At 43.4% G+C, this 23935-nt stretch overlaps 1 protein-coding gene across 1 annotated transcript in view; it reads right to left on the bottom strand.

Annotated features, from left to right (window-relative positions):
* VEPH1 (ventricular zone expressed PH domain-containing 1) overlaps positions 1 to 23935 on the bottom strand; it is a gene marked incomplete at its 3' end in the record, with an annotated part of 41264 nt that overhangs the window by 4301 nt on the left and 13028 nt on the right. Inside the window, exons 4-8 of the mRNA XM_009866203.1 lie at positions 19831 to 19997; positions 18113 to 18313; positions 11202 to 11422; positions 6489 to 6698; positions 5406 to 5800 (exon numbers count right to left, since the gene is read on the bottom strand). Of these exons, the coding sequence (XP_009864505.1) occupies positions 5406 to 5800; positions 6489 to 6698; positions 11202 to 11422; positions 18113 to 18313; positions 19831 to 19997 (1194 nt within the window). The remainder of the gene's footprint in view (positions 1 to 5405; positions 5801 to 6488; positions 6699 to 11201; positions 11423 to 18112; positions 18314 to 19830; positions 19998 to 23935) is intronic.

Genomic DNA, 23935 nt, shown 5'->3' with positions numbered 1-23935 from the left:
TGGTTTCATTTGGTAAGGAAAGATTAATTTAGCCCCAGGAAACTTTGAGGGTATCGGTAAGATACAACACACAGGAGAGTCCTGTCAACAAAACCTGCTCGTTCTGCAACAGCTCCCCCAGCGCACGGCACAGCTCGGTGAGCGCTGGAAATCTAACGTCGACTAAAGGTCCTTTTTGCTGTAATTTGAAGTCCAAATTATGGGCAAGATGGATCTGCAACTCTTTAAAATAATTGACCAAAAGCACGTACGGGAGAAAGGAAGGAACAAATTAACTAATGTCCCCGCGGACATTAAGCCTATTAGGTTGGTCACATTTAAGCTGCACATTTACAGACTTTAGAACCAGGTTTGTACTTTAAAAACTGCCGTCGCTTCTAAACATGAAAAGCAAATTTAAGGGTGTTTATGCCAACTTCTGTTTTCACTGAGTAACCTGTCCCACCTGACCTAAAGAAGGATTTACAGAAACACCATTTCAGCGGCCAGGACTGTGACTCTGACAGCATTCCCCTACTGCATGGGCTCACCGAGGATTTGATTGCCAAAAAAAGAATAAAAAAATCCCACCAAAATAACCCCACATAGGCATCAAATGCCCTGAAGGGCAGAGCTCAAGATCCCAATGAAACACTCCTCTGATCAAGACGTTTTTCATCACATCTGTTGTCAAGTCTCAAAATTCTAGCTAGAGAGTAAGCAACAACTTGTTGTTCCTACAAGAAACAAGAGAATATATGTTGCAATTCTAAAGTTCACAACTAAGTGGTTGTGCCTGGGGAAAAAGAACAAAAAATAAACAGAAGAATGTCAGCAGAGTTGTTGTTTATTCCAGCTTAACACACTGGGCTGAACCAGGAGGGACGTAGGCAAGTAGGTAGAGCCACCGGTTCAGGGGACAATTAACGCATTATTTGATTTACATTGGTAATCCTTTACTATTAAATAAAATCTGTTAATAGGAGTAAAAGTATGCTCATAAATATCCCAAATAGAATCAAAGCCACCCCTAAACACAAAACCAGGGAATAAGAAATGGATGCAAGTTTTTAAATTTCAGTTTTGAGCCTTTTTCAGCTTCCTCTTCAGTTTCCTTTGCCTGATCTCTTCAGCTTGGGTTACGAATAAGCATGCAAACAACGAACACGTTTCTAGGAGAAAAGGGCAATTTTTAAAGCAGCCAGCTTCAAGAAACGCTGCTTTATATTTTTTTTAACACTACTAGCTTTGCATGTGGATGACACAGATCGCCGCCAGCGCCGTGCCCATCCCGTGAGTTTGTGCTTCTGCCCTCCCATTTGGGACGCGTTTGAAACACCAGTCCTGCAGGACAAAACGCCAGCTTATGTTTTTATTTTTTTTGGCCTAGCGGCAGAGTTGTTCTCTGGAAGCGCTGGCCCGATCCTATGCAACTCCGTGGTCCCACCGAAGGAGCGGAGGCGCATCTGTTCCGAATCAACGTTTGGCTTATGGAATGCTGGAATTTATCAGACCGGTGCAGGGGTGAGCACTGCAGGGGACCGACGAGCTTTTCCATCCACGCCGTCATATGGTAGCGATTACCTCTCAATACGGCATAAAACATAACAACCACCAGATTTAGGGCCAGCGTACTGCAACCTGTTCCCCCTGCTGCCTCCTCCTCTTTCAGCATTCTGCCTTTAATCCCCCACAAAAAATGTTTGCTGTCTGCGTTCCCTCCTGTAGGGCACCAAGGAGCCAGGAGTGACTTACTCCTAGAAAACGGTTATGACATTTTTCACTGGATGGCGTTGCATTTTGAACATCGGGGACCAAGGACTGAACGATGCAGGAGATCTTGACCCTTTTAGAAAGGAGGCCGAAGGTGGGTGAATCCTTCTGCATCCTCGACACGCAGCGCGCTCTTTCCGACGGCTCGCTTGGCACTCAGTGCTCTGAGCTGTAGGTATTAATGGCAGCTTTTTTTGTCCCAATTATCTAAAAAGTAAGTAAAACTGGAGTGGAAAACCTGGAAAGCAATAGCCAAACTCAGGAGCATTCAGGAAATAATAGATGCACAAGCCTGGGCTGCTGCCATCTGCAAGGTCCTGGAGGTACCGATAAGATGTAAGATCGCAAACCGTCTGGAAAAATATGGGGTGATGAGATAATTACTTTGCTTAGCTCCACAGAAGCTGAAGTGCTTGACAAATACAGTGGGTGCTTTTTTTTTTATTATTTGGAGGAAAAGATCCACAGGATTAAGAAGATTAAAGTGACAAAAATGCCATAAGAGAATACCCCAAATTGCTTGAGGTACGGCAGGGATGCGAACCGGGGCAAAGTGGTTCAAACTAAGCAGGAACTGAACCAAACCCTCAGCCCCACACTGAAACAAGCTAAAATAAAGGGATTTTTGTGGTTTCAGATGCCTTCTTTCTGGCCTAGTTTAAATCCCCTCTGTGACTCTCAGTTCCAAAAGGTTCGCTTAAGCGCATGCACACGTGCAGCCGGTAAGATTTTCTAGCGTGTCTGTTCTTCTAAACAGCCTGAACTTGACCGTTTTCTTGGTATAAGACATTCTGACCAACAGCCCAGTCTTAACCCTGCTTCTGCTGCAGGATCATCGCCCGACTCACAGCTCTCTCTCGCCAAAACCACTAAAAACTAAATGAGATAAAAAAACACATGTCCTCGGCTCTGTTTTTTTCCAACGTGTATAGGAGGCATCTTCACACTGTCACAGACAGATCATGGATCCACCCTTAGAGTGCTTAACCCATATCCCTTCACGGCTGTAAAATCTAAGACTGGAGTTAACATTACATAAATTTTGACATAAAGTGTAATCCTAATGAGCTTATAAATCAAGGAGACTAAAAAAATGCACCCTGTAAGGCAAAAATATTTTGTGACGGCGAAGACCTGCACAGCAAATGTCTGACTTGATAGCAAAAAAGAAAGTTTGCAAATCACAGAAAATGTGGATGCCCGAGGATGTAATCAAGACATTCAGGAGACCTGCAGTGGTTGTCACATCTGCCCCTTTATCCACTGTTTAAGCTGAGTCATCTTTTATTGGTATTTAAGCTCGTTATTTCTTGCCTTATCCCTTGTTCTCTTAACTGCCTTGCACGTAGCTGAAAATCGTTTGTAAGTCCTCCCTTTTGGTTTCCTCCTGCTTTGGTTAAGAAACCAAATTTTCTCCATTTTTGTCCTTTCCAGGGACACTGGAATGGCAATTCTGATGGGAGTCAGAAAGAGCCCCGGTACCTGATCCTGACACGAGCTCTCAAAGGGTGACTAAAAGAGCTGCAAGTGAGGAGGGCAAGAAGAGAAGGAGCACACAGCTGTCATTTCCCTCCTGCTGCCTCCATCCTTGGCCCCAGCGTTTCCAGAGTCAGGGGTGTTGTTATTTTGATAACCCCTGAATGGCTCTAATCCATAAATTTACCTTTTGAAATCAGGTACCCTTTTCAGCATAATTTATGCACTGTAGCGATTGCTTCCGCCGTTTAATTACGTATATCTAATTACACACCGAGGCACATATTTTGTTTATTTTGAATTTGCTTCCTGACAACTTCATTACATGTTCTCTAGTATGTGTATCAGGACAGAGAGCGAGCCACCGCTCCCAATAAATCCTCTCGGTCATTCGTGATGCTGCAAACCTCTATCAGCTGTCTCTTTTCTGGACTGTGAAGTCCCAGCCCATTTTTTTTCATATGGAGGTCTCTGATTATCCTCACACTCCTGCTACCAGTCTCCTTCGTCCTTCAAGATCCAGGCTCCAGCCATGTCATCTGATGTATCTATTTTTCTTAATAATTCTCCTCTTGAAAGGGTACGTGGGGAGACTTGCACTCTCCGTTACGAGCACACCACAGCGCTCTTTTCTTGCAACACATTTTGCCACTATTTCCTAAATTTTTAAACTATTTTCCAAGTGTCTTAATTGAAAAGTAAACCAGATACTTTCGAATGGGCCTTCGTAGCATGCAGTAATCACGGAAGAGTAATAACTGTATGATTTTTGATGGAATGGTTTATGTAATATCTGAAATATTAACAAAGCTGTCCCCCGTGTAATGAGCCAGACTGCATTTCTACAACATATTCAGAATGAGTCATATAAATCTCCTGTTCTGCACATGTCCCTGTTCAAGAGAATTTGCCTAAGAATGCTAGTTGAAGATTTTCAGGAAATTACAGTAGTTTGAATGAATTTAGAAACAGTTGCATGCTTAGGATGTATCATAATGGGTACTTCAGAAAGGAAACTGAGCAATACGTTCAAAAATATTCAAGGTATTGTATTAGATTAATGCCATGTCGTAGCATTCGGTACTTCAAAAGCTAGATTGATCACTCTCATGTTTCCACTGTAATTTTATGAGCCAGAAGTTTTATCATTCGTTCCACCACACAACTCTTTCACATAGTAAACCTGGAATTTGAGATATTTAGGAAATTCTTAGGAAACATAAGCTTTAAAAATATATATTGTTATATCCCTTTTAAGCGTGGAAACTGCTTTTCAACTCCTTGACCACTGAGAAAGTAAAACAAGCAAGTATTCCATCAACCAAAGTTGATTTTTGATGGAGCTGAAGCTGAGCAGTACTGATGATGTTTCAAGTGACTGCAAATTAATTTGATTTATTGAGTTTAAGTCGTTTGGGTTAATTTGTTGATTTTTGGAATCAACGTGGCCCATTGAAAGGTTGGGCTGGAAATAGCTCACGACCACCAGCAAGCGGTTGGGTGCACACAAATCCACCTTAAAGGGAGTGACTGCTGCTCGGCATAAGCAAGAGGCTTCACAACTCAACCTGGAATATCGACTTTAAAGAGGAGTATCAAAGACCTCGCTCGCAGGGTATCGCCCGCCTCCCCCGCACTCCCCCGAAACCAGCATCCTTGCGCTTGAAAACAAATACCCACCCCTTGATGAAAGTAGAAAACATTAAACAAGGGAGTGGTGAGGTGGGATCCAACCCAACCCCGGGGATCTCGCTCCACGGCTCCTCCAAGGAGCTTTGTGCCTGGGCTGGGTCCCAACCTGCTTCGTTTCTGGTGTGTCTTGTAAAGACAACCGATTGAGTAACGTCATGATAATGAGGAAGGAGACACGGATCTGTTCTAGACCAACCCAGTGGGCCAAGAAGGAGGCTTAAGAATTCCTTCACAGGGTTCCTTCCCCATGAAAGCCAAAAGGCAATCCTCATGTTGACCTTCGTGGGAGTCAGGGCTGCGCTATATCCCCGGGGCAAACAACAGTCCTGGAAGCTTTCAAAACACTGCGGTGTTGTTTTATAAAGCGAATGTTCCTCCTCTGCCTGTGAACTCTGTGCTGGAGGATCTTTGCTGCCCGTTTGCTTGAACCCCGAGAGAACTTTCAGCGCAAAGTTCTCGCAATCAGAAAGGCTCAGACCTCTTACCTTCAATAACACACTGATCAGGGATAGGAATTTTCCGCCCCATCTCGGTGACGTATGCTTTCACTTTACCCAGGTTTTCCTTCAAGTGCAAGTAGAGCTTGTCCTGGTATTCCACAGGGCTCGTCGCTGCCTCCGCGTGTCCTTCGAGGGCTTTTTCTTTGGTGGATTCTGGCAAATTTGCCGATTTCGGGTAATCAATACTTTGGTGCGAAACCAAAGAATTTCCCAGCTGCCTTGTTTCAGTATCGACACCAAAAGGTGATTTGTCATTTTCTTGGCTGATGTAGATCTCGGTGAAGGAGATGTCAGCTGTTATCTCCCCATTCTCCTCGTCCTGTCCACTCTCTGAGTTGACTCCCTTCATGCGGACCGCGTGCAAAGCAAGGCTTTTGGACCTGGAAGGCGGTTAAGGAAGGGAGAAACATTTTGAAATAGAGGTTAAGACACAAAAATCACCCAGATAGGTGCTCTTCTGAGTTAGTTCAGAGAGCTGAGCATCAGGCTGGCTTAGCCAGAGGCAATTCTCTTTTTGGGAAATACACATTTCAAAAACAGAACTCAAGCTGCAGCTTTAATAAGTGAACCCAACCAAATAACATCCATATATCGCAACATCTGCACGCCGTGGAGGGAGCTAGTCAACCTACCTGCAAGAAACTCATAAGCTTGGGACTGGAGGGTACGCTTTATTGACCACATCATAAAAATGCCATCCGCAGCCGTTTGACTGAACCGACACTCAGCCTCCAGTTCTCGATGGCCCCGTGCCTACGCTCCGAGGATCAAGTTAAGCCTTGATGCACATCTTTAGCAATAATACCCAAGAAAGGTCTCTACATCTTCCTTTCTGGTAATATCTGTAAATATTTTCCTATCCCTTGTGCTGTTTTAGGGCACAGGGAACGATTAAATAAATAATTTTGAAAGACTTCATCCAGCCTCAGTATTAATGGATATGAGGTTTGGTTAAAATTAGACTTAGGATGCCCAGAGGTATCATACAAGCGGACCAAATTCTCAACGTTTGGATAAAGTTTTATAATAAAACCGATGTTCATGAAAGCCACTCACACAGAGCCATACCTGTTAAATCTCATATCCTTCCTTTCCTCTTTAGAAACCTGGCCTAAACTGTATCTCCGCACTGAGCCAGGAGTACTGTTGTCAACGTTTATTTTCTCTTCAAAAGCCTGTATTTTAACTTGAAGCTTTTCGTCATCTTCATTCCCATTCACAACAGATTTTAAATTATCCAGCAGGACAGGAGACTCTGCTTCAGCATCATTTTCCACCCTAAGGAAGCAGAGAGCAGAGATTGAGCTCTGGCACACTGTGATGCTTGTGCTGCCTTTGTGCCCGTGACCTATACGATGCACCTGGTAAAATAATTACATTTCAGCAGAGATTCTCTTGGAGGTCGATTAATCATTTGTAAAAATATCTTCTAGATCGACATCACTGTCAGATGGACCAGAAACATTGGACATCTCTGACCAGCCTGGGTTATATTTGCATAAGTAAACGCCAACTCTTTTTTTGCCTGATAGTCCCACAGCAAGGTTTTCCCACTGAGCTTAAACCATTCTCTCAAGGTTGCTAAACAGCAACTCGTTACGTTATTTTCAGAACCCAAAAAGTAAGAGCTAATTGCAGAGTTTATAGAAGGATGTGGTTTTAAAGGTTTGACCAAAGTACATTCAGTTCCTACTGAGTTACTGTGCTCTGGGTAAGAAAAATATCTTTGAAAACCCAGCACATAGGCAGAAAAGGTTCGGGAAAAAAACCTAGGCAACATGACTGAAGTTCAGCAGAAAAGAAAGAAAAAAATAGAGAGTTAAAATCAACTTGTAGGACTGCAGGGGAAGCTGCTTTATTTAAGACTTGATTGTTATGTTAATCTTAGAATATGTAACATTTTAACGCAAATTTAGAAGATAACCTTAAAATAAATGGAAGCAAAACTGATAAAAAGGATCAAAAAATGCACTGTCAGATATTCTACTGGTAAAAATTTGCTCATTTCACTTCTGACCATTTCTTTGTGTTTTTTTCCTGATGAGCTAAATCTGTAAAATATGGATACGGAAAGCCACAAATGAGAGTTTTGACAGAGCACTTTCAAAGCAGCAGAGTCTCAACAAGTCATACTCAGTCGGGAAGCCCATTAAAAGCTCCCAAATACAGCAAATTACCAATTGCGGAAACAAAGTATGTTTAAAAAAAAACCCCAACCATGAGTATCGCATCACAAAATGTGCTTTTTCATTTGTTTTGATAAAGGCAGCTCAGGATATTTCTCAGGGGATTTGGCGAGTTTTGTCTTGTTTTGTTTTTAATTTAGGCAAGATCTCATAATATATTAACACTGCAAAACACTTCAGGGAGGAAAAAAAAATATATTCATCTGTAATAAAGAGCCTTGGCATGACCTTTACCAACAAATCTTTCTGGAGATGTGGGACAAGATTTAATTTATTAGAGAGCTGTCACTCCAACGCAACTCTCAACACTGCTCCCATTGTGGGAACTAAGCACTAAGAAAAATGACCGTTACGTACGTAAATACACATAAAGCCCTTTGGCTACCGAGGGAGCGCTGATGGACCGATGGGGTTTGCGAATGATAGCCCTGAACCGGCAAGCCTTGATGCTGTTTGGAAATAAAAATCAGCCATTTATAACAGCACTTTTTTTGTCCAGCCTTCTCCCATCAAGCTCTGACGGGTTTTGTGAAGGAAACGTGTGAAAACGCTTCTGCTGAAGAAACGTGTTAATGAATCTTAGTTGCTATTGGTAAAGAGGCAGTAATTTAGCTCATACAGGGCTCATCGCTGGTGACCTTCAAGCCACCACCTCCTTTGTGACCATGTTGGTGTCTGGGATTTCAGAGTACAGGAGGGAGGCAGAACCCTCAGCCCCAGACGTGTCCCCTGGCGACCACTGGCTCTCACATGTCCCCAGCTTTGCCCTCACCATCACTTCCCAGGAAGCCAAAAGCACATACCCCAAGTGAAACGTTCAATGAAGCCTCCACCCCACGCCCAACGGGACGCCTGTTGACCTCCCCCCCTTCCAGCAACAGTAAAATAAACTATTGTTTGAAATCTTGGCAGGAGACGTTCGGTACATTGCTGAGGTTGCTGGAGCAGGATCAGCTTACACCAAAGCTCAGGCTGTTTTTCGAGAGGCAAAGGATGCACAAACCCATTGAGAAATCATGAGGACCTGGGCTTGCAAAGACAAGACTACGCTACGCGTTGTTTCACCACTTCGAAGTTCTCTGTAAAAAAGAGACCTAAATATACAGGTCAGCAAGTCAAGAGCGATACGTTAATTTGAAGAGTGTTTCTCCAGACCTCCAGCACTGTTATCAACATCACCAGTTAGGTGCTTAAAATGGGGAAAAAATGAGCACGCCCAGACAGAAATTGCTAAAATTACTCTTGAGATGAGATCGCTTCCAGGGCCTTCAGCTCTGTGCTGGGTCCTTGTGGTTCGTTGACATACTGACATAATTATTCTTCAAATAGGGTGGATGCGTGGGTTTGAAGGAGGCTGTGTGGCCTTAGGAAAGTCTTAGATGCTGCTGGAGCTCTCTTCACTGCGACAAATGTTGATTTAGAGAAGGACAAATACTGGAGAAAAGGAACGGCAAAGGAATTCTCAGTGATGCCATGTGCTAGACCTGTCCTCTCAGGAGAGAAGGTAATTTCATCCAGCCACTCCACTAAAACGAGTGGCGCTGGCACAGCCTGTCAATGCTCAGCTCTTGTGCAGAACGAAGGCTTGGAAGCATCATTAAGTTTTATTTCTTTCTTTCCTGCCTTGCCTTCTTTTAATTGACCATGCTATACTTTTAGGTTGGATCAGTCCATTAACTCTGTATGTGTTCTTAAAAAGCACCTCTGAGACCAAATAACACGCAATTTTGTGACAGTAAGGGGCAATGGAGCATCGCATGGTTTTAATTATACTCTCTGCTAACTCCGTGTAAAATTCCCCGTGTCAAACAACGCCGCGCCAGCCATCGCTCTAAAGAAATCAGTTTCTCCCTATGTAAACACATGATTCTGGAAGGAATGGTTATAATCCAGCCACACGTTTTAAAATCCTGTTTTCCTTTCACAGCGTAAATGCTCTGGATTGCTGCTCTTTAAAAAAAACCCAACAACACTGCAGCTCGGGAACTGCAGGAGCTCTGGAGCTGGGAGGGTATTTCCAGGTTGACATCTGCACTGGTCCAAGTCAGGATAAACTCTGCTCAAATTAGCAGAGAATTCTTGTTTTAGCCTTAATTGCCACGCCGTACTGTTCCTGTCTGATTTAGCTGATATTTTCCTTGATACAGGCCTGAAATTTAGAACTGAATTCTCAAAAAGCCCAACCGGGAAAACACAACCTAAGCAAGCAAACAACCAAAGCCTTTTCCTTTCCTTCTCAGCATAATCAGTAGATTTATTCTTTTTCCTGAAGGAAACTAAGGATGTTTTCTGGAAAACCCGCTGAAAAATATTATCGTTGCCTCTTTTCTCCCTTCGCCCAGACTCTCCACCTAAATGGTGTTTTGCACCTGTAAGCCCACTCCCAAAGATGAAGTTTCTACTCCTCAGCGAAGCAAGTCCTTAACAAAGGGGAATATTAGAGAAAAATGGGGAAAACACAGTGACAACATTTTAATGAAAACCTTTTCTTGCTTTTTACCATTGTTCATCAGCTCTGGGGATAAACGTTAACCACAGAAGAGATTAAGAAATAGGAAAAATGACAAAACTTTAGCAAATCAAGTCATTTTTCTGCTGTAAATCAAAGGAGCACAATGGGCTGTGTGAAAACACTTCGTTACCAAAGCCTCAAATCCTGTCCTGCTTCATCGGGCACACTCTTCCTCACAGCCCAGTTTGGTTTCGGAGATCGCGTCTGTCATTTTGAGCTCATTTTGCTATCTCTGCTCTGGCTTTTGCCCGTCTTCAAAGGATCTTTCCCCAAAAACAGCGCCGAGGGCTCCATTCCAGCTGAGGTTTCTGCCACCGGGTGAAATTTGGACGGTTCTTACAGCCTTGTTGTAAAATGAGGGAGTGTATCAGGGTTCCTCTCCTTTTTCATTTTTAACTCTCTCCAGGATACCAATTAATTGTTTCTCGAATGACCTCAATGTTTTGGCTCCAACTCTACAAGCCCGTCTCCAAGGCTATCCTTCACAGTTATGAGTTTTCTGACATCTGTGTTAAATATTTTCAAAGAATTACTATTCCTTTGCACCCTCTTGACCTATTTCAGTACACATAATGCTAATTATAAGTCTCTCCTTAATTAAAAGCGACTACCACCGTATATTTAAAAAACACTTACATTCTTACTATGAAGAATGCAGCAATGTTCCCAGCCCTTCGACCTTAGGATAACACATTTAAAAGGAGCTGAGTGAGCAGAACATCTTTTTGTATGAGCCTGAGAATTCTTTTTCAGACTTTTTTTATTTGTCAGGGAGCTACGCCAGCTGTTGAACTCATCAGCTTCAGTATCTTTTAGAATAAACTCAGTGATAATTGCTTAGCCTGACTTCACCGATTTATTTTTAACTGGAGCTTTTTAGATTGCCTTGGTCTACTTCTCTGAGAGACGGCTTTCTTCCTTTTCTGTAAGTGCTAAAACCCCAACAACTCCTTTATTTATATTTGTAGGAGCTGCGGGTACATCTCACTTTCGGCTGATTGTTCATTCATCACAACTTGAATATATTTAATTTATTCCGCCATGGAGATGGTAGTGACTTTATCCTTCAAAAACTAGCTTTACCTGGCTCCGGACATGTTGTCATTCTCCAGCTGTCGGCCGAGGAGCTTGGCTATGGCAGTAAAACTGTTGCTCATGCGGTAGATGTCTCGGCTCTGGGTGCCCAAGATACTCGAGAAAGTGTCGGTGAGACTCTTAATTTCCAGCAAAAGAATATGGTGGAACGAGTGCTCCATGTTGGCCAGCTGGTTCACCAAATACATCAGGCATACTCGGGCTCGCTCCTAGATGACGCGAGGAGATAAGAGAGATTTTAAACAAATTAATTCACCGCTCGCTTGCGCAAGGGAGGTTTGTGCGCACGCTGCCAGATAAAACATTGTCATTGAGGACCATAATAATGAACAAAAAGGAAGCTGCATCAAATGTGGAGCTTATTTGTGTGTGCTATTGACATTACATTTGTTCCTCTTGGTATTACCTGATTCAGCCTAACTCCAGTGCACCTTGTCTCCTCCTCAAACCTAGAACCCAAGTCCTTAAAGCCTCTTTGAAGGGTCCTGCACTGCTCTAGGGCAGCAGCTCAGCCTGGTCAGAGCACCAGCAGCAGATCTAGCTCCCTTTCCATCTTTGATGAGCCTTTCGAGCCCAGCTGAGCTACTTCACTACACCCAGTTTCTGTGCCCTTTTCTTGCTTTATTTGGTGCTGCCCTTTGCAGCCAAACTCTCCCACAAGGGGCCAAGCTCTCACGCTGCTCCTGTCCGCTGGGTCTTCTCCTCCAGGTACTTTGCCAGGAGTCAACATCTATTTTTCAGACCATAAAACAAATCCTGATCATAACTTTCCAGACCTGTAGGGTGTTGCTGAGTTGTTATATTTAGCAGCATCACCTACGAGCCTGTTGTCACCTGTGGTACTGAGCCCGAGTTGGACAACTCCTCGGCAGAGGAGCGAGACGCAGTGGGGGGCACTATGAGCATCTCTTCTCACTGGCAACGAGAGGTTAAAGTACCTCGTAAATCACAGCAATTAATTTAGGAGTAACCCTCAGATCGAGGCCCATGACTAACACCAAGACAAAGAGGAGTTTCAAATGAGATTTCATTTTCAAGATCTCATCACAGGCCATAAGGAGCTGCCTGGCAGCTGTATCCATCACTGCCAACGCACTTGAAGTCTGATATGCCCTCCGCAGCCGAAGTTTCGCCAGCCCGTTGTTCAGGGGGATGTGATCTTGCCCATTTATCAGCAAAATCACATCCCCCACAAATTAGGATTAAAGGGGATGCTTCAGATCATAATATTAAACATGCAGATATTTTCTAGCAAAGATACTTTATCATATCTCTGATCAACAAGGGCACGGCATTCCAGCTCCAATTATTCCTGTAGGTACGTGTACTAAAACAGAAAACCCAAAGGTGAAGAAATACATTGGGGTTCCTCTGTTTTGTTAGAATCAGCTTCCACAGTCCTAAAAATATCTAAGTGGGAAAAGCAGCAATTAACTCAGGAGCTCGTATCAGATGTTCATAACTGTGTACGGGTTCACTCAGCGAAACCCACTTGGCTCTCAGTGGATTCTTACAGAAACTGGGAGAAATTTTGCTCTTAAAGGCTATGTTGAAGTGCAAGCAAAGGCAAAAAAAATAAAAATCTCTCCTTCCCAAGGGTTAGCAGCAAAGGAGGGGAAGTCCTGTGCCATAGAAATACTCCAAACACTGCAGGGCAGCCGCTTTATTACCTCTTCTCTTCTGGGACCTCATAACAGGAGAGAAAAAATTGCTGAAAGTTTGATTCCAAGTACAGCTGGGCCATAAAAATACACGGGGGACTTTGAAAGAACATGGCCTGAGCATCAGGAGCGAGGCATTTCTTTTTTTTTCATAAGAAAAAGTCAACTTATTTCGAACAAAAGAGGATCCCGCTACACCGTGTCGTGACAGAGATAAATGAGGAAAGCGCAGCAGACAAATTGCTTCCCTTCAGCCATGTGGGGAAAAACTCCAGCTCCATCCTCGGCAGGGATGGGATGGGGTGGCAGAATAAGCATTTTTCTCAATGGCTTGGAAGAGGTTGACTTTTTCATCCACATCCACTAGTTTATTTGGAAGACGATCCTCCCTCCAGGAGATAAACACAGTCTCAATTAACATTTAAAACACATTTTTTTGTTTCCTAAACAAAGTGTGTTGCAGACGTAACTGGAAGAGAAATTTTGATCATTTTCATGTCACTTTGATCCAGCTGGAGCGTCTCCAGCCTCGCTAAAATGCTGCTACTCGCCTGGAGTGAGGTAAAAGAACAATAAACTCCACTGAGTAATATAATATGTAACTGTTATACAAAACAAAATCACAGCAAAATAGCTCAGGATGAAAGCAGTCATTATCCCTGCCACAATTTTTATCCAAAAATTTTCAGAAAGCCTGTTTGGACATACGAGACCCACTGTTATTTTAACAATGCCTGGTTTATACATGCGTTTTTTCATAAGTGTCCTTCGCATTTTACAGCATTACGTCTGCCAGCCGGTGAGGATCTAAAATACAAGCAGTGAGGTGTGGCAAAGCTTTAGCTTCAGATCAGGCTCAGGAGATTACAAAAAGAGATCACGAGGCTTTCCGAAGTAAATCCCATTTCCAATTGGTTCAAAATGTATAGTTATTGGAAAAAACAATCAATAAAATGTTCAACTGACCCTGAGATGGTGTTTTGCTTTGCACAAACTGATGGCTAAGGGACAAGTTCTGATTTCAGTTTCACTCCTGAGAGACTGTCACTGGCATCAGCAGAAGTGGTGTGGATAAGCAAGGGGGAAAGCTTTAAAATAAAGGGATCTCTTCTCAGCCAAACCTCTCATCTCTCCAGGGGTCTGCCTGAACTGCCAAGGTGAAGAGAGCAGCTCGGTGAAAGCACAAGAGGTTGCTTCTAGTAGCCGGCAGAAAGGTTTTTCTGCTCCTATGTGCAATCTATGCCACGAAGGGGCAAGCCTCAATCCTTGCTGCCTCTTTTGCCCAAGTAAAACTTCCCCATGAAATAAAATATCAATAAATAGAATTCCAACACTACCGTCGCTGTTTCATTTTGCGTTTGTTTGGCTTGGCTGGGAAGGGGATGCTGATTCACGTCTGTAAGTAAGAACAAGCAGTGGGTCTGTAACTCAGCTCTGGTACGGGAAGGGGAAGAGGGGGAGAAGCAAGAAAAGAGGGTTTCAGGAGGGCTTCGCCACGGTGGGCTGCGAGACTAGACCATCACAGCACCTATGCCTGCAGGGGTGTTTTTCTCCTTGCATGTTTTTCACTTGAACCCGATCTAAACGAATTAACTCGCTGCAGCAACGCTTATCTGCAGTTCCGCTTTTAGATCTGAGCATCGTTTCAATTCTGTCTTGTGGGTGTGCTCACCGTTATATAGTGAGCCTTTAAGATGCGTCCAGCTTTTTGGGGATGCCAGATGTGTTTCTGCTTATTTTATAGCAGGCTGATTGTCTGCATTGCAGAGTGATGCTCCGTTAGATCAGAGAAATCCGTGACAGCTTGTTTTTCTCCTTCCTTGCAGAAGCCTGATCTGCACGGAGCATCCAGAGATGCGACCCGTCTCTTGGCTCACAGTAGGGTGGGGGCAAAATCTGTGCAAGGAGCCACCAGAATAAAGCAAACAAAACTTTTACAAGGGAAAAGGAGGACAAGGAGAGAGCCACTGTGTTACTGAACACACAAGAGTCACAAGGACCCTCTGGTCACGACATCTGCTCTGATGGAACCCCAAGGCGATTGTGCACTAGTGAATGTCCTGCTAAAGTAGCTCCTTACACCCCCATAAAACTGCGGTTTTGGGTTCCCTGAAATAAGAGAAAAAAAATCCTTAAAGAGACAAAAGCCATGAGTAGAAAGTGAAAGACCATCATTTATTGTGTCTACAAAGGAAGAGGGAACTTGCTGTGCAAAAACACCCGACTGATGTGGGGCAGCACATTGCATCCCACATCACAAGAGAGGCAGCAGCTCCAGAATACAAAAGTATTCCCCAAGGAGAAAATAGGAAAATTTAAGCAACCTCTGCCCAGCAACTCCAGCAGAAGTTTTGCACTCCAGCTGGTGACTAGCTTTGCCTCCAGCGTGCAGTGCCCAGCTACCACCCAAGCACGTTCTAAGGCCCTTTCTGCACTCTCTGGGCTGGAGGGAACGACCAAACTGGCAGCACAGCACAGCCGGGAGCACACCCAAACCCTTGGAGGACACTGGTGATGAGGGAGGAGAAGGAGAAGAAAGAAGGAGAAGGAAGAGGAGAAGAAAGAGGAGGAGGAGAAGAAGAAGAAGGAGGAGAAGAAGAAGAAGGAGGAGAAGAAGAAGAAGGAGGAGAAGAAGAAGAAGGAGGAGGAGAAGAAGAAGGAGGAGAAGAAGAAGAAGAAGGAGGAGAAGAAGAAGGAGGAGGAGAAGAAGAGGCAGAAGAGGGATCATTTGCCTCCCATTGGGAGGTTCACCTCTGCCAACCTTTGCATGTTGCTTTTATCAATGTTTTTGAAATATCCAGCAAAAGGTCGCTTAAACCAGAGCCCACTGCAAGCAAACGAAGAGCATTTGCCATCTCTGCAAACGTGCAGCACTCGCGGCAGCAGAGCGGGCTGGAATTCAGGTTGCTGCTAACTCAGTAGCTCACAGTTTCTTAGCAAAATAAGACATCTGACATGGGGCACAATGCTGGTTACTCGACAATTACAAGAGATTGGAGACTAATTGCTCAATGCAGGCTTGCCCAGGCTGCGTGTGTAGTACTTGGTGGCTATGGGGATGCACAAACAGACAGATTAAAAACATGTAAGAAGAAAACAGTCTGCAAATCATTTCTTTGTAAACTTTACCGTAGTCTATAATTTCCAAGAATATATGAAATACAGCAGGTCCAGATGGTTCCCTGCTTATTCTTGGTATTGGTGTAAAAGAGCAACAACAATAAAAGGCAAAACAAATTCAGTCCCTTTTAAGGAGCAGAGCAGGAAAGGGGCCTCAGAGACTCGCGTGTGGGAAGAGCTGGTTCAACATGCTAAAATACAGAGCCCAAATTAAATCTTTAACTTCTGATCCCAGCTGTGCTCGTTTGAGGATTAGCTAGTTCTAAGCTGTAAAGGTTCTAGATGTGGACTCTTAAGTCCTAAAGGCAGAGCTAAATGCGATCAGCTGCAGTTCTTAGAAAGGTAAAACTTCGACGGAGTGATGTGAAATAAACAAGGAGAGAGCAACAAACTCCATTTGGCTCACAGTCTTCCAGGCAATTTTTGCTTCTCCCCACCCAGAAATGTGATTTACAAAGTCAAATCAAATCTGGTTTTGATTCTTACAAGACAAATGGAGTTTTAAATGAATATAAAGCCCAAGATCAGCAGAAACAGCCAGTGCAGCATCTCCCTGCGCTGCACCTACAGCCATCAGGCACCCACTGCCCAGCCAACGCACACTCAAATCATTAAGAAGGTTGTGCAAAGCACAAAGGAAGGACAACCAGAAGATTTGGAAAGGCAAAAAACCTGCAGTGAAATACGCAGACGATCTCCAGTAGACTCGGCGCAAGTTTTGCCTCAAGGATCACTGAAAGGACACAGAAACTGCAGGAATTGGCTTTGCTGAAATAAATTATCCAGGTTGCTGCATGGCAGGCAGCAGTGCCACGCTTCAGCAGATGGTTAAATTTATTACATATCATTCTTTTTCTGCTATATAACAGAATCCTCTCATAACCATAAAAAATTTGAATTATTTAACCAGAAACACTCTTGAGTTCAGAAGAACGTTGGTTTTTTGCCATGATTCGAGCTGGAAGGCAAACATCTATTACCCGTGCTGAAAGACACATAAGCTCAAACCTGGGAATGAAACTAAAATCTCATTAAAGATCACGATGTGCCATAAGTAAGTCTCACCAGTCTGGTGTCCTCAGGACCCCTAAGGTCTTGAGCAATCAAGTAGTTCACAAGCTCGTGGTGGTAATCTCCTCCAGGCCAAATTTTTAGGAGCTGGGGGTAGCAGCAGGGTAAGACGGGGTCTCAACAGGGTCTAAGGCATTTCCCAGTCCCAGCGGGAAAAGGCTAGCGTCGGGTTTTTAAGGAGTTTGTCACTGCAAATCCTTCTTAGGCGTAATTGTCCCATTGGGTCAGATCCCAAGCCAAGATGTTCCTGTGATGAGGCTTGAGCCCAGCACCACCACCGAGCGTTTCCATTATAACGACATTTGTCTGAAGCATCCAATTAACTATGGCTACAAAGCCAAAATATCTGTGTTGCACTGTGTGAGGAAGTTCATATTTCACCTCGTGACTACAGCATTCCTGAAGGCTATAGGCACATAAAACATGATATCGTCGCACAAAGGGTGGCAAAATGTTTTTCTTTTTCTCTGCCTTTCATTTCAGATATAGATGCCCTGCAATCTATCTCAGCTAAGCTGCTGGAATAATGACAATTACGTGCTTGTACTGGATGAGAGTTTCAGCCATTCCATAAAAACACAGTTCATACAAACTGAACATGTATGTGCACAGACAGATAGTAAGTAATACTAATAATGTATATACTTATCTTTAATACTTATAATTTATATACTTATCTTTACTCATTAATCCAAGTTTCTTTCTTTCCCATGAAACTGAATCCCATTTTTGGAAAGACCTTTCACTATGTGCATGTTCCTTGGCTAGAGGGCTGGAAGGCAGTGTCAGTCACTAAAACACCACATCTGATTTTTGTCCTGCTTGCGCTACTAGCTGTACTGCTATTACAATCTAGACCTATCGTAGCCTTAGGACCAGGAATATGTTCTGGTAGGGCAGTCTGGTTACTCGTGAAGAAAGGAATACTTGGATGCATTACTTAATACAAGACTTAGGGAAAAAAACAAACAAACCAAACCAAACAAAAATCCAAACTCAAACAACCCAACCCCAAAAGCAACCAACTGATTTTGGTTTTAAACTTACCTCATCGATATGTCCAACAGCTCCAAAGATCTTTGCTGTTTGCCCAATCAGACTTGGAAAACTCTCACCAATTTCTTTCAGCGCCGGAAGGAAAGTGGCTAAGGCTGCTGGTTCGTAGCTGGATATTTCTAGAAGAATGTTTAGGATACTGTCACTATGGTTGGGGTCTCTTAAGTGTCCAAATAGAAATTCTTTCAGCACCTATTAAAAAAAAACAACCCAAAACAGACAGAAACAAGTTGTGAATATCTATTTCTTAACTGTGAACACTCGTAACCAAAAGAGTCACTGTACATCCGAGTGTTAAAAACAGAGCACTAGATTTCAATTTAGTGAAATAGTTTTCCACCCTCGCTGACCTTTGCACAGAGCTATTGCTGAGGTCGATCCAAGTTCAGCTCAACATATGGAATAGGGGTAAGCTGTAGCCTTGAAATATTGCAGCTATGCGTACGTAAGTAAGGAAATGCGCTATTAAAAAAAAAGACAAAAAAAGAACCTTGCAAACATTTCCCTTGCTCTAGGCCAGTCCTACACTCTACTGATTAAAACAACAGAAGGCTTAGCTTTCCCCAATGATACTGTAAATTAAAGTACTAGTAGAAATTTTTTGTTTCCACTGGAAACTAAATAAAGTGACAAGGTTAATAGCTGGAACGGAGGAAAAAAAAAGAGGCAAGAATCCTACTGCAGAAAAAAACCCCCCGCTGTGGGCAAGTTGTCATTTCTTGGAATGACACAATTTTCGAGAGGCTGGGGGTGTAGTGCTTAAAATCATCTTACAAACAGGATGCAGCGTATACAACTATCTGCTGAGTGATTATTTTTCACATAAACACACATGTAACACTAATACACCTCTGATTCAGCGGAACCGGTGCATCTGTGTAAAAGACATTTCAGCACAGAAACGGGGCGTAAAGTGACCTGTTCTTTCATAATATCATTGGAGGGTTACCAGTTTCAGCCAGTCAATACCCGTCGCTCTGGCAAAATGCTGCAGGTGGGTGGCTGAATAAATTGCTCGGAGTAATAAATGATAATAATAGCAATGGTGAGAACACAAAACACCTCCAGACCCCGGCATGGTGTACCCCCCCGTAGCCCCCTCCGGCTGCCAAGTCTCTTTCATCCAGGACTGTGCACTACAATAGTTTTCTTAGCTGCCTGGGGGAAAATACTAACTACTGTCGATTCGTCTTTTCCAAAGATTTTATCAATTTCATAAACGCACAAAGCAGGTGGTTTAGTGCCTTGTTCTAACACGTCGGGCGCTATGACATGCAATTTCTAAAGCGTGATGTATTTTGCCTCAAAAAATTAGTCTCCAGCTCAGTTCTAATCAGTTCCTAACGCATTTTCATTTTCCTTCACATGTAATTTAATACAGTGCATTTATTCTAGCAGAAACACAGTTATGGGAATTCCTGCTCAGCTGACAGAGGAAGAGCCAAAAAAGTTAAAAACTGGTTTAACACAATCTTTTTGGTCCAGCAGAGTCATTGTTATGTTCTCTTTATGACTGGATGAAGAATTCGGAATGGAATTAAAGAATTCACGGGGAATTAGCGTAGGAAAGCACTGTCATGCATATTATGGGACTCCTCAGTGTTCGGAGAGCAGCGAGAGGGCAGACCTGCCAAGTCATCTGAAACCAATAAACTCCTCCAAAAGGAGGTGAGGCATTTGGCAGGAAGATCTTCCAAACACGCTTTTACCCCAAGTTCTTTTTTCTTAGCCACAATCTGGAAGAGCCCGAGGAGGTGGCGTTGCTCGGCTTGGTCCAGCTGAGCCATCAGGGCCATCAGGTCCCTCAGGTGTTGGTTTATCGGCTGCGGTTGCTTCTCGTAGAGAGCAGGCAGGACGCGCAGCAGCAGCGAGTTCCCTGAGAAGAGAGGAAAGGAGAGGCCAGTGACTTGTTCCCTGTCTGCACCTCCCAGCTGGAGAGAGCCTGAGAAAAATCAGCACGTGCCTGGAGACATCAGTTTGAAGAGTCGTCAGTACAAAAACAAGGAGGCATAAAACACACTTTGGAAAAATATATATTGAAAATACATATTGAGCCAAGAAGACAAATAAATAACCTAACCAATCTGAATAATCGCATATATAGCAACTTAGAGGTAAAAAAAAATAATAAATCTTATTAATTATACTTTTCATTCTCAAGTACGGTATCATGAGTGGGCCACTTAATGAGCTTTCAGATTTGGACAGTACTTTGTGGAGTCCTAGAGCAAGCTAAGTGTGATTTAAATTAACAGCAACAAAAAAAGAAAAGGCTAGAAAGCACATAAAAGTTATGTTTCTCCTTTGTTGAGATTCAGACTCTCAAATTAAATAAGCAGCATATGGTAAGAATAGCTGGTTATTAAGAGAGCTAAATATGCATGACAGTAAATTTGAACATAAATAGTTAAGGATGCCTTTTCCAGGAATAGAAAGGAGCCTGAAAGAGTCAACTGCAGACAGACAAAGATATGCAAAGCCTTCTCTCACACGTTTTCTTAAGACGTCTGTGCATAATTCAATTTGAAGCCCAGGCTCATACCAAAATACATAACCTCACATTGCTGTGCTTGCCTGCCTTTATAAAGTTTTGCTTGAATGACATATGGAAAACATCTGCCGATTGCAGTGCAGTGTGGCTCCTTTTTGTAAACCCTTGACAGTCCTTAAGGTCTCTTTACATTTGGTTTCCAACAGGAACGAGCTCTCTGGCCTGCTGGATTTTCTCCCATTGAAACTTATAATTTTGGAAGATAAGCAGGTCACTTTGTAGACGGGAGAAAGAAGACACGTGGGTTCAAATTAGATGATGACCTGCTCTTGTCAGATAGAGAAAACACATCCCAAGACACCATCGGCTCTTGGGGCAGCACCTCTGAGCCAAGTAATAGAGAATTCTTTGCAGGTTCAGACAACTTTTAGTTGAACAGCTCATAATGATCCCTAAGGATCCACTCCCATGGACACGGAGAATTTCTGCCTTGTTTTGTTCTATGCAGAAAGCACAAAGGCCAGTTGCAAAGGAAAGATATTCGGTGGTGAATTACTCTAAAAACATCAGCAAGCTCTTCAGTTCTGGCCATTATCTAGCAATACTCTTTGTGCCAATCTCCTCCTGACATCACAAGCAAGTGACAAGAATCACTTTAGAAAGTTAGAACTCAAATGGGGAGAGGATGTGTTTACCTGAACTTTTCTAGACTCTCATCCAAATTTCAAATGGAACAACTTTATAGCTGAGTACACTAAAAATTATTTTCTCCTCCAGATAATTTAGTGCTTACAGAAATAAGCCCTTTCTTTGCACAGCTTTAGTTTCCACTGGAAGTTTACTGCCCCTATGGAGCACAGCCCTTAAGCTCCCGTCGAATTTCAGCAATGGCAACAACTGCAAAAGGTGAAATTCCCATGTTCCTGGGCCGGCAAAATTCATCTGGGCTCTAAAAGCATCGAGGGAAGGAATTCAGCAGAGAGTAACAAAACCCAGCAGCTTCAAACAAGGAAAGACAGTGACTAACCTGAGACATGCTATTGCCTAGGCTGGCGTGTCACACAGGAGAAGGCGTCTAAAAGTAGGACTAACCATTCAAGCTGGAAACCCAGTATTTTAAGTGACGGGTGTATCAGAGGAGTGGAGCAATTCAGCATGATGCAACACCATGAATTGCAGCCATGAAAATTTTCTGAAGAAAAACACTTTGTACAAACACAAATTTGAGCACTTTTCTACAGCATGCATGCTGGGCTTATGTTCGCCAACCAAGACAAATGAAAAGCTAAAGCAATTTAGAAGCAACCCCATCTCTTTTTTTAATTTAAGACACCTCACTGACATGGAATTGTTTCTAACCAAATAATCCGTGTACACAAACTTGTAAACAATGCAAGCAGACATCCCAGTCTGGGTCTGTTCTTCATACAACTTAAGAAGAGTCATTAAGCACAACCCAATTCACTACTTGCTTGTTTTGAATTAGCTCCGAGTACCTCTTGCCATTTGTTTGTCATCCCTTTTCAGTTTCTAAGGGATTTAGGAACTGCAGCTCACCAACCTTTTGATTATCAGAGCTCAGGCAGCCAGAGGTGATATTGTGCCTGTTCCCAAGTAACTCAGTTTTTTCCATCTTGTTTCATCAGTCTCAGTTTAAACCAAGAGCTTGAAAAGTACATTTGTTTTCTGAGAATGGAAAAACATTATGCTCAGCTCCTTAATTACCTTCTTTCCCTCTTCCTTCCCCTACCACCCTTACCCCCGATACTTTCCAGATTAGATTTTTCTCAGACTTTCCAGGCAGACCATACACTGAAAATCATGCACTCCAGGCAGAAACTAACATACATTTGGGGACACTCGATGGCTTTGCACAGCCACCGGGCACTCAGGCAGGAAGAAGAGGAAACACGTATGGCAGAGGAGCGACCGCGCGCTGCCGCAGTGCCGATCCACCTCAGGCACGTGATGACTGTGCTTCCCGACAAATTCAGTGCTCAGTCTCAAAAAAAGAAGGGAAAAGAAAGAAAAAAAGCCCGGTAGCATGTTGCAAACCTGACCTGCACATGGACAGAAGGAGCTCTCAAAGCTGTACAGCCATGTTTTGACATCGACTCCAAACTGAGCATTCGAAGAGGAAAGCCCATGCACCAAGACTGATTTTTTAACCTGGAATGACTCAAGTTAGGCGCTTACCTCCCCAAAAACATTCACCTCTACTTTACTAAACTTCTGAAATTTCTATATGTATTGCTTCGATGCAGCTATTTCCTACTGGTGTTTGCAGGAGGCCCCCGTACACACGTCGGGTGAATCAGCAAGCTGGTTTGGCACCCAACAACAGCAGAGCCTGGGGCCAGCAGCTGAGCTCACAGGTAGCCCAGGTTTGCATGAGCAAGGCTGGGTGCTGGGAGGCATTTGGTGCGGCAGAATCAGGCTCTCAGCAGCCTTCTGCAGCCCCAGAGCTGGGGGCCAGCAGCTCCTCTGCAAAAGAGACAGACCAGGGAAGAAGAGAAGCACAGGGCCCTCCTTACACACCCCTGTGGATGGTGATGAGGGGCTAAAGCAGAGAATCCAGCGGGAATAGAATGCAGAATGCAAGTCATATGCAATTACGCAGGTGTGGGTTTTTTGTTTTATTTTTGCTATTCTCCAAATATTTCATCGCATATATATATATTGTATTATATTACCCCTAGTCTCATCTCTCTGAAAGAATTAACAGCCCATGGAGCTGGTAAGTTTTTAGGAATTTAAGAGATTGACACCTGTAACAACAGTACTTAGCACTAGATTAACAACTAGTTCGGGGGTGCCTCATTTTGTTTATTCAAAGTTAACAGAAACAACTCTAATCACACAGCTGCTAATCTACATGCTCCCAAAACAAGATGCTAGCAGTAACATAACATTATTCACAGAGTTGTGATGTTGTTACTGGTAATTAGGGCTCGAAAAGCAAAACTCTGACCAGCTGTCTTTACGAGTTCTCCTTTATTGCTTAGAGCGGTAAACTGTTAGTATATAACAGTTTTCCCATGTAACTATCAAACACAAGCTGCAATATTTAGGTTAAACCATGGAAACGTATCCAAACCAGCTCCAGGCATGTTTATTTTTCTACCAGCCTCCTCTAGAGCCCTGGCACATACCAGCTACAAAAAAAAAAGTTTGCAGAGAATGCTTCCCTTTCCACAAACAACACAAAACCATGTCACCGATGCAGAGCCAGCGCTCGTAGGCAGCAAACTCCAAAATATTTCCCCCCTCCCCTACTCTCACCCTCGTTACAGCAATCTGCTCTCGGGGGGAAGGAGCGGCTC

This window comes from Apaloderma vittatum, unplaced genomic scaffold (genome assembly GCF_000703405.1).
Source record: "Apaloderma vittatum isolate BGI_N311 unplaced genomic scaffold, ASM70340v1 scaffold8703, whole genome shotgun sequence".
Classification (NCBI taxonomy): domain Eukaryota; kingdom Metazoa; phylum Chordata; class Aves; order Trogoniformes; family Trogonidae; genus Apaloderma; species Apaloderma vittatum.
This window is presented reverse-complemented; position numbering and strand designations above follow the sequence as displayed.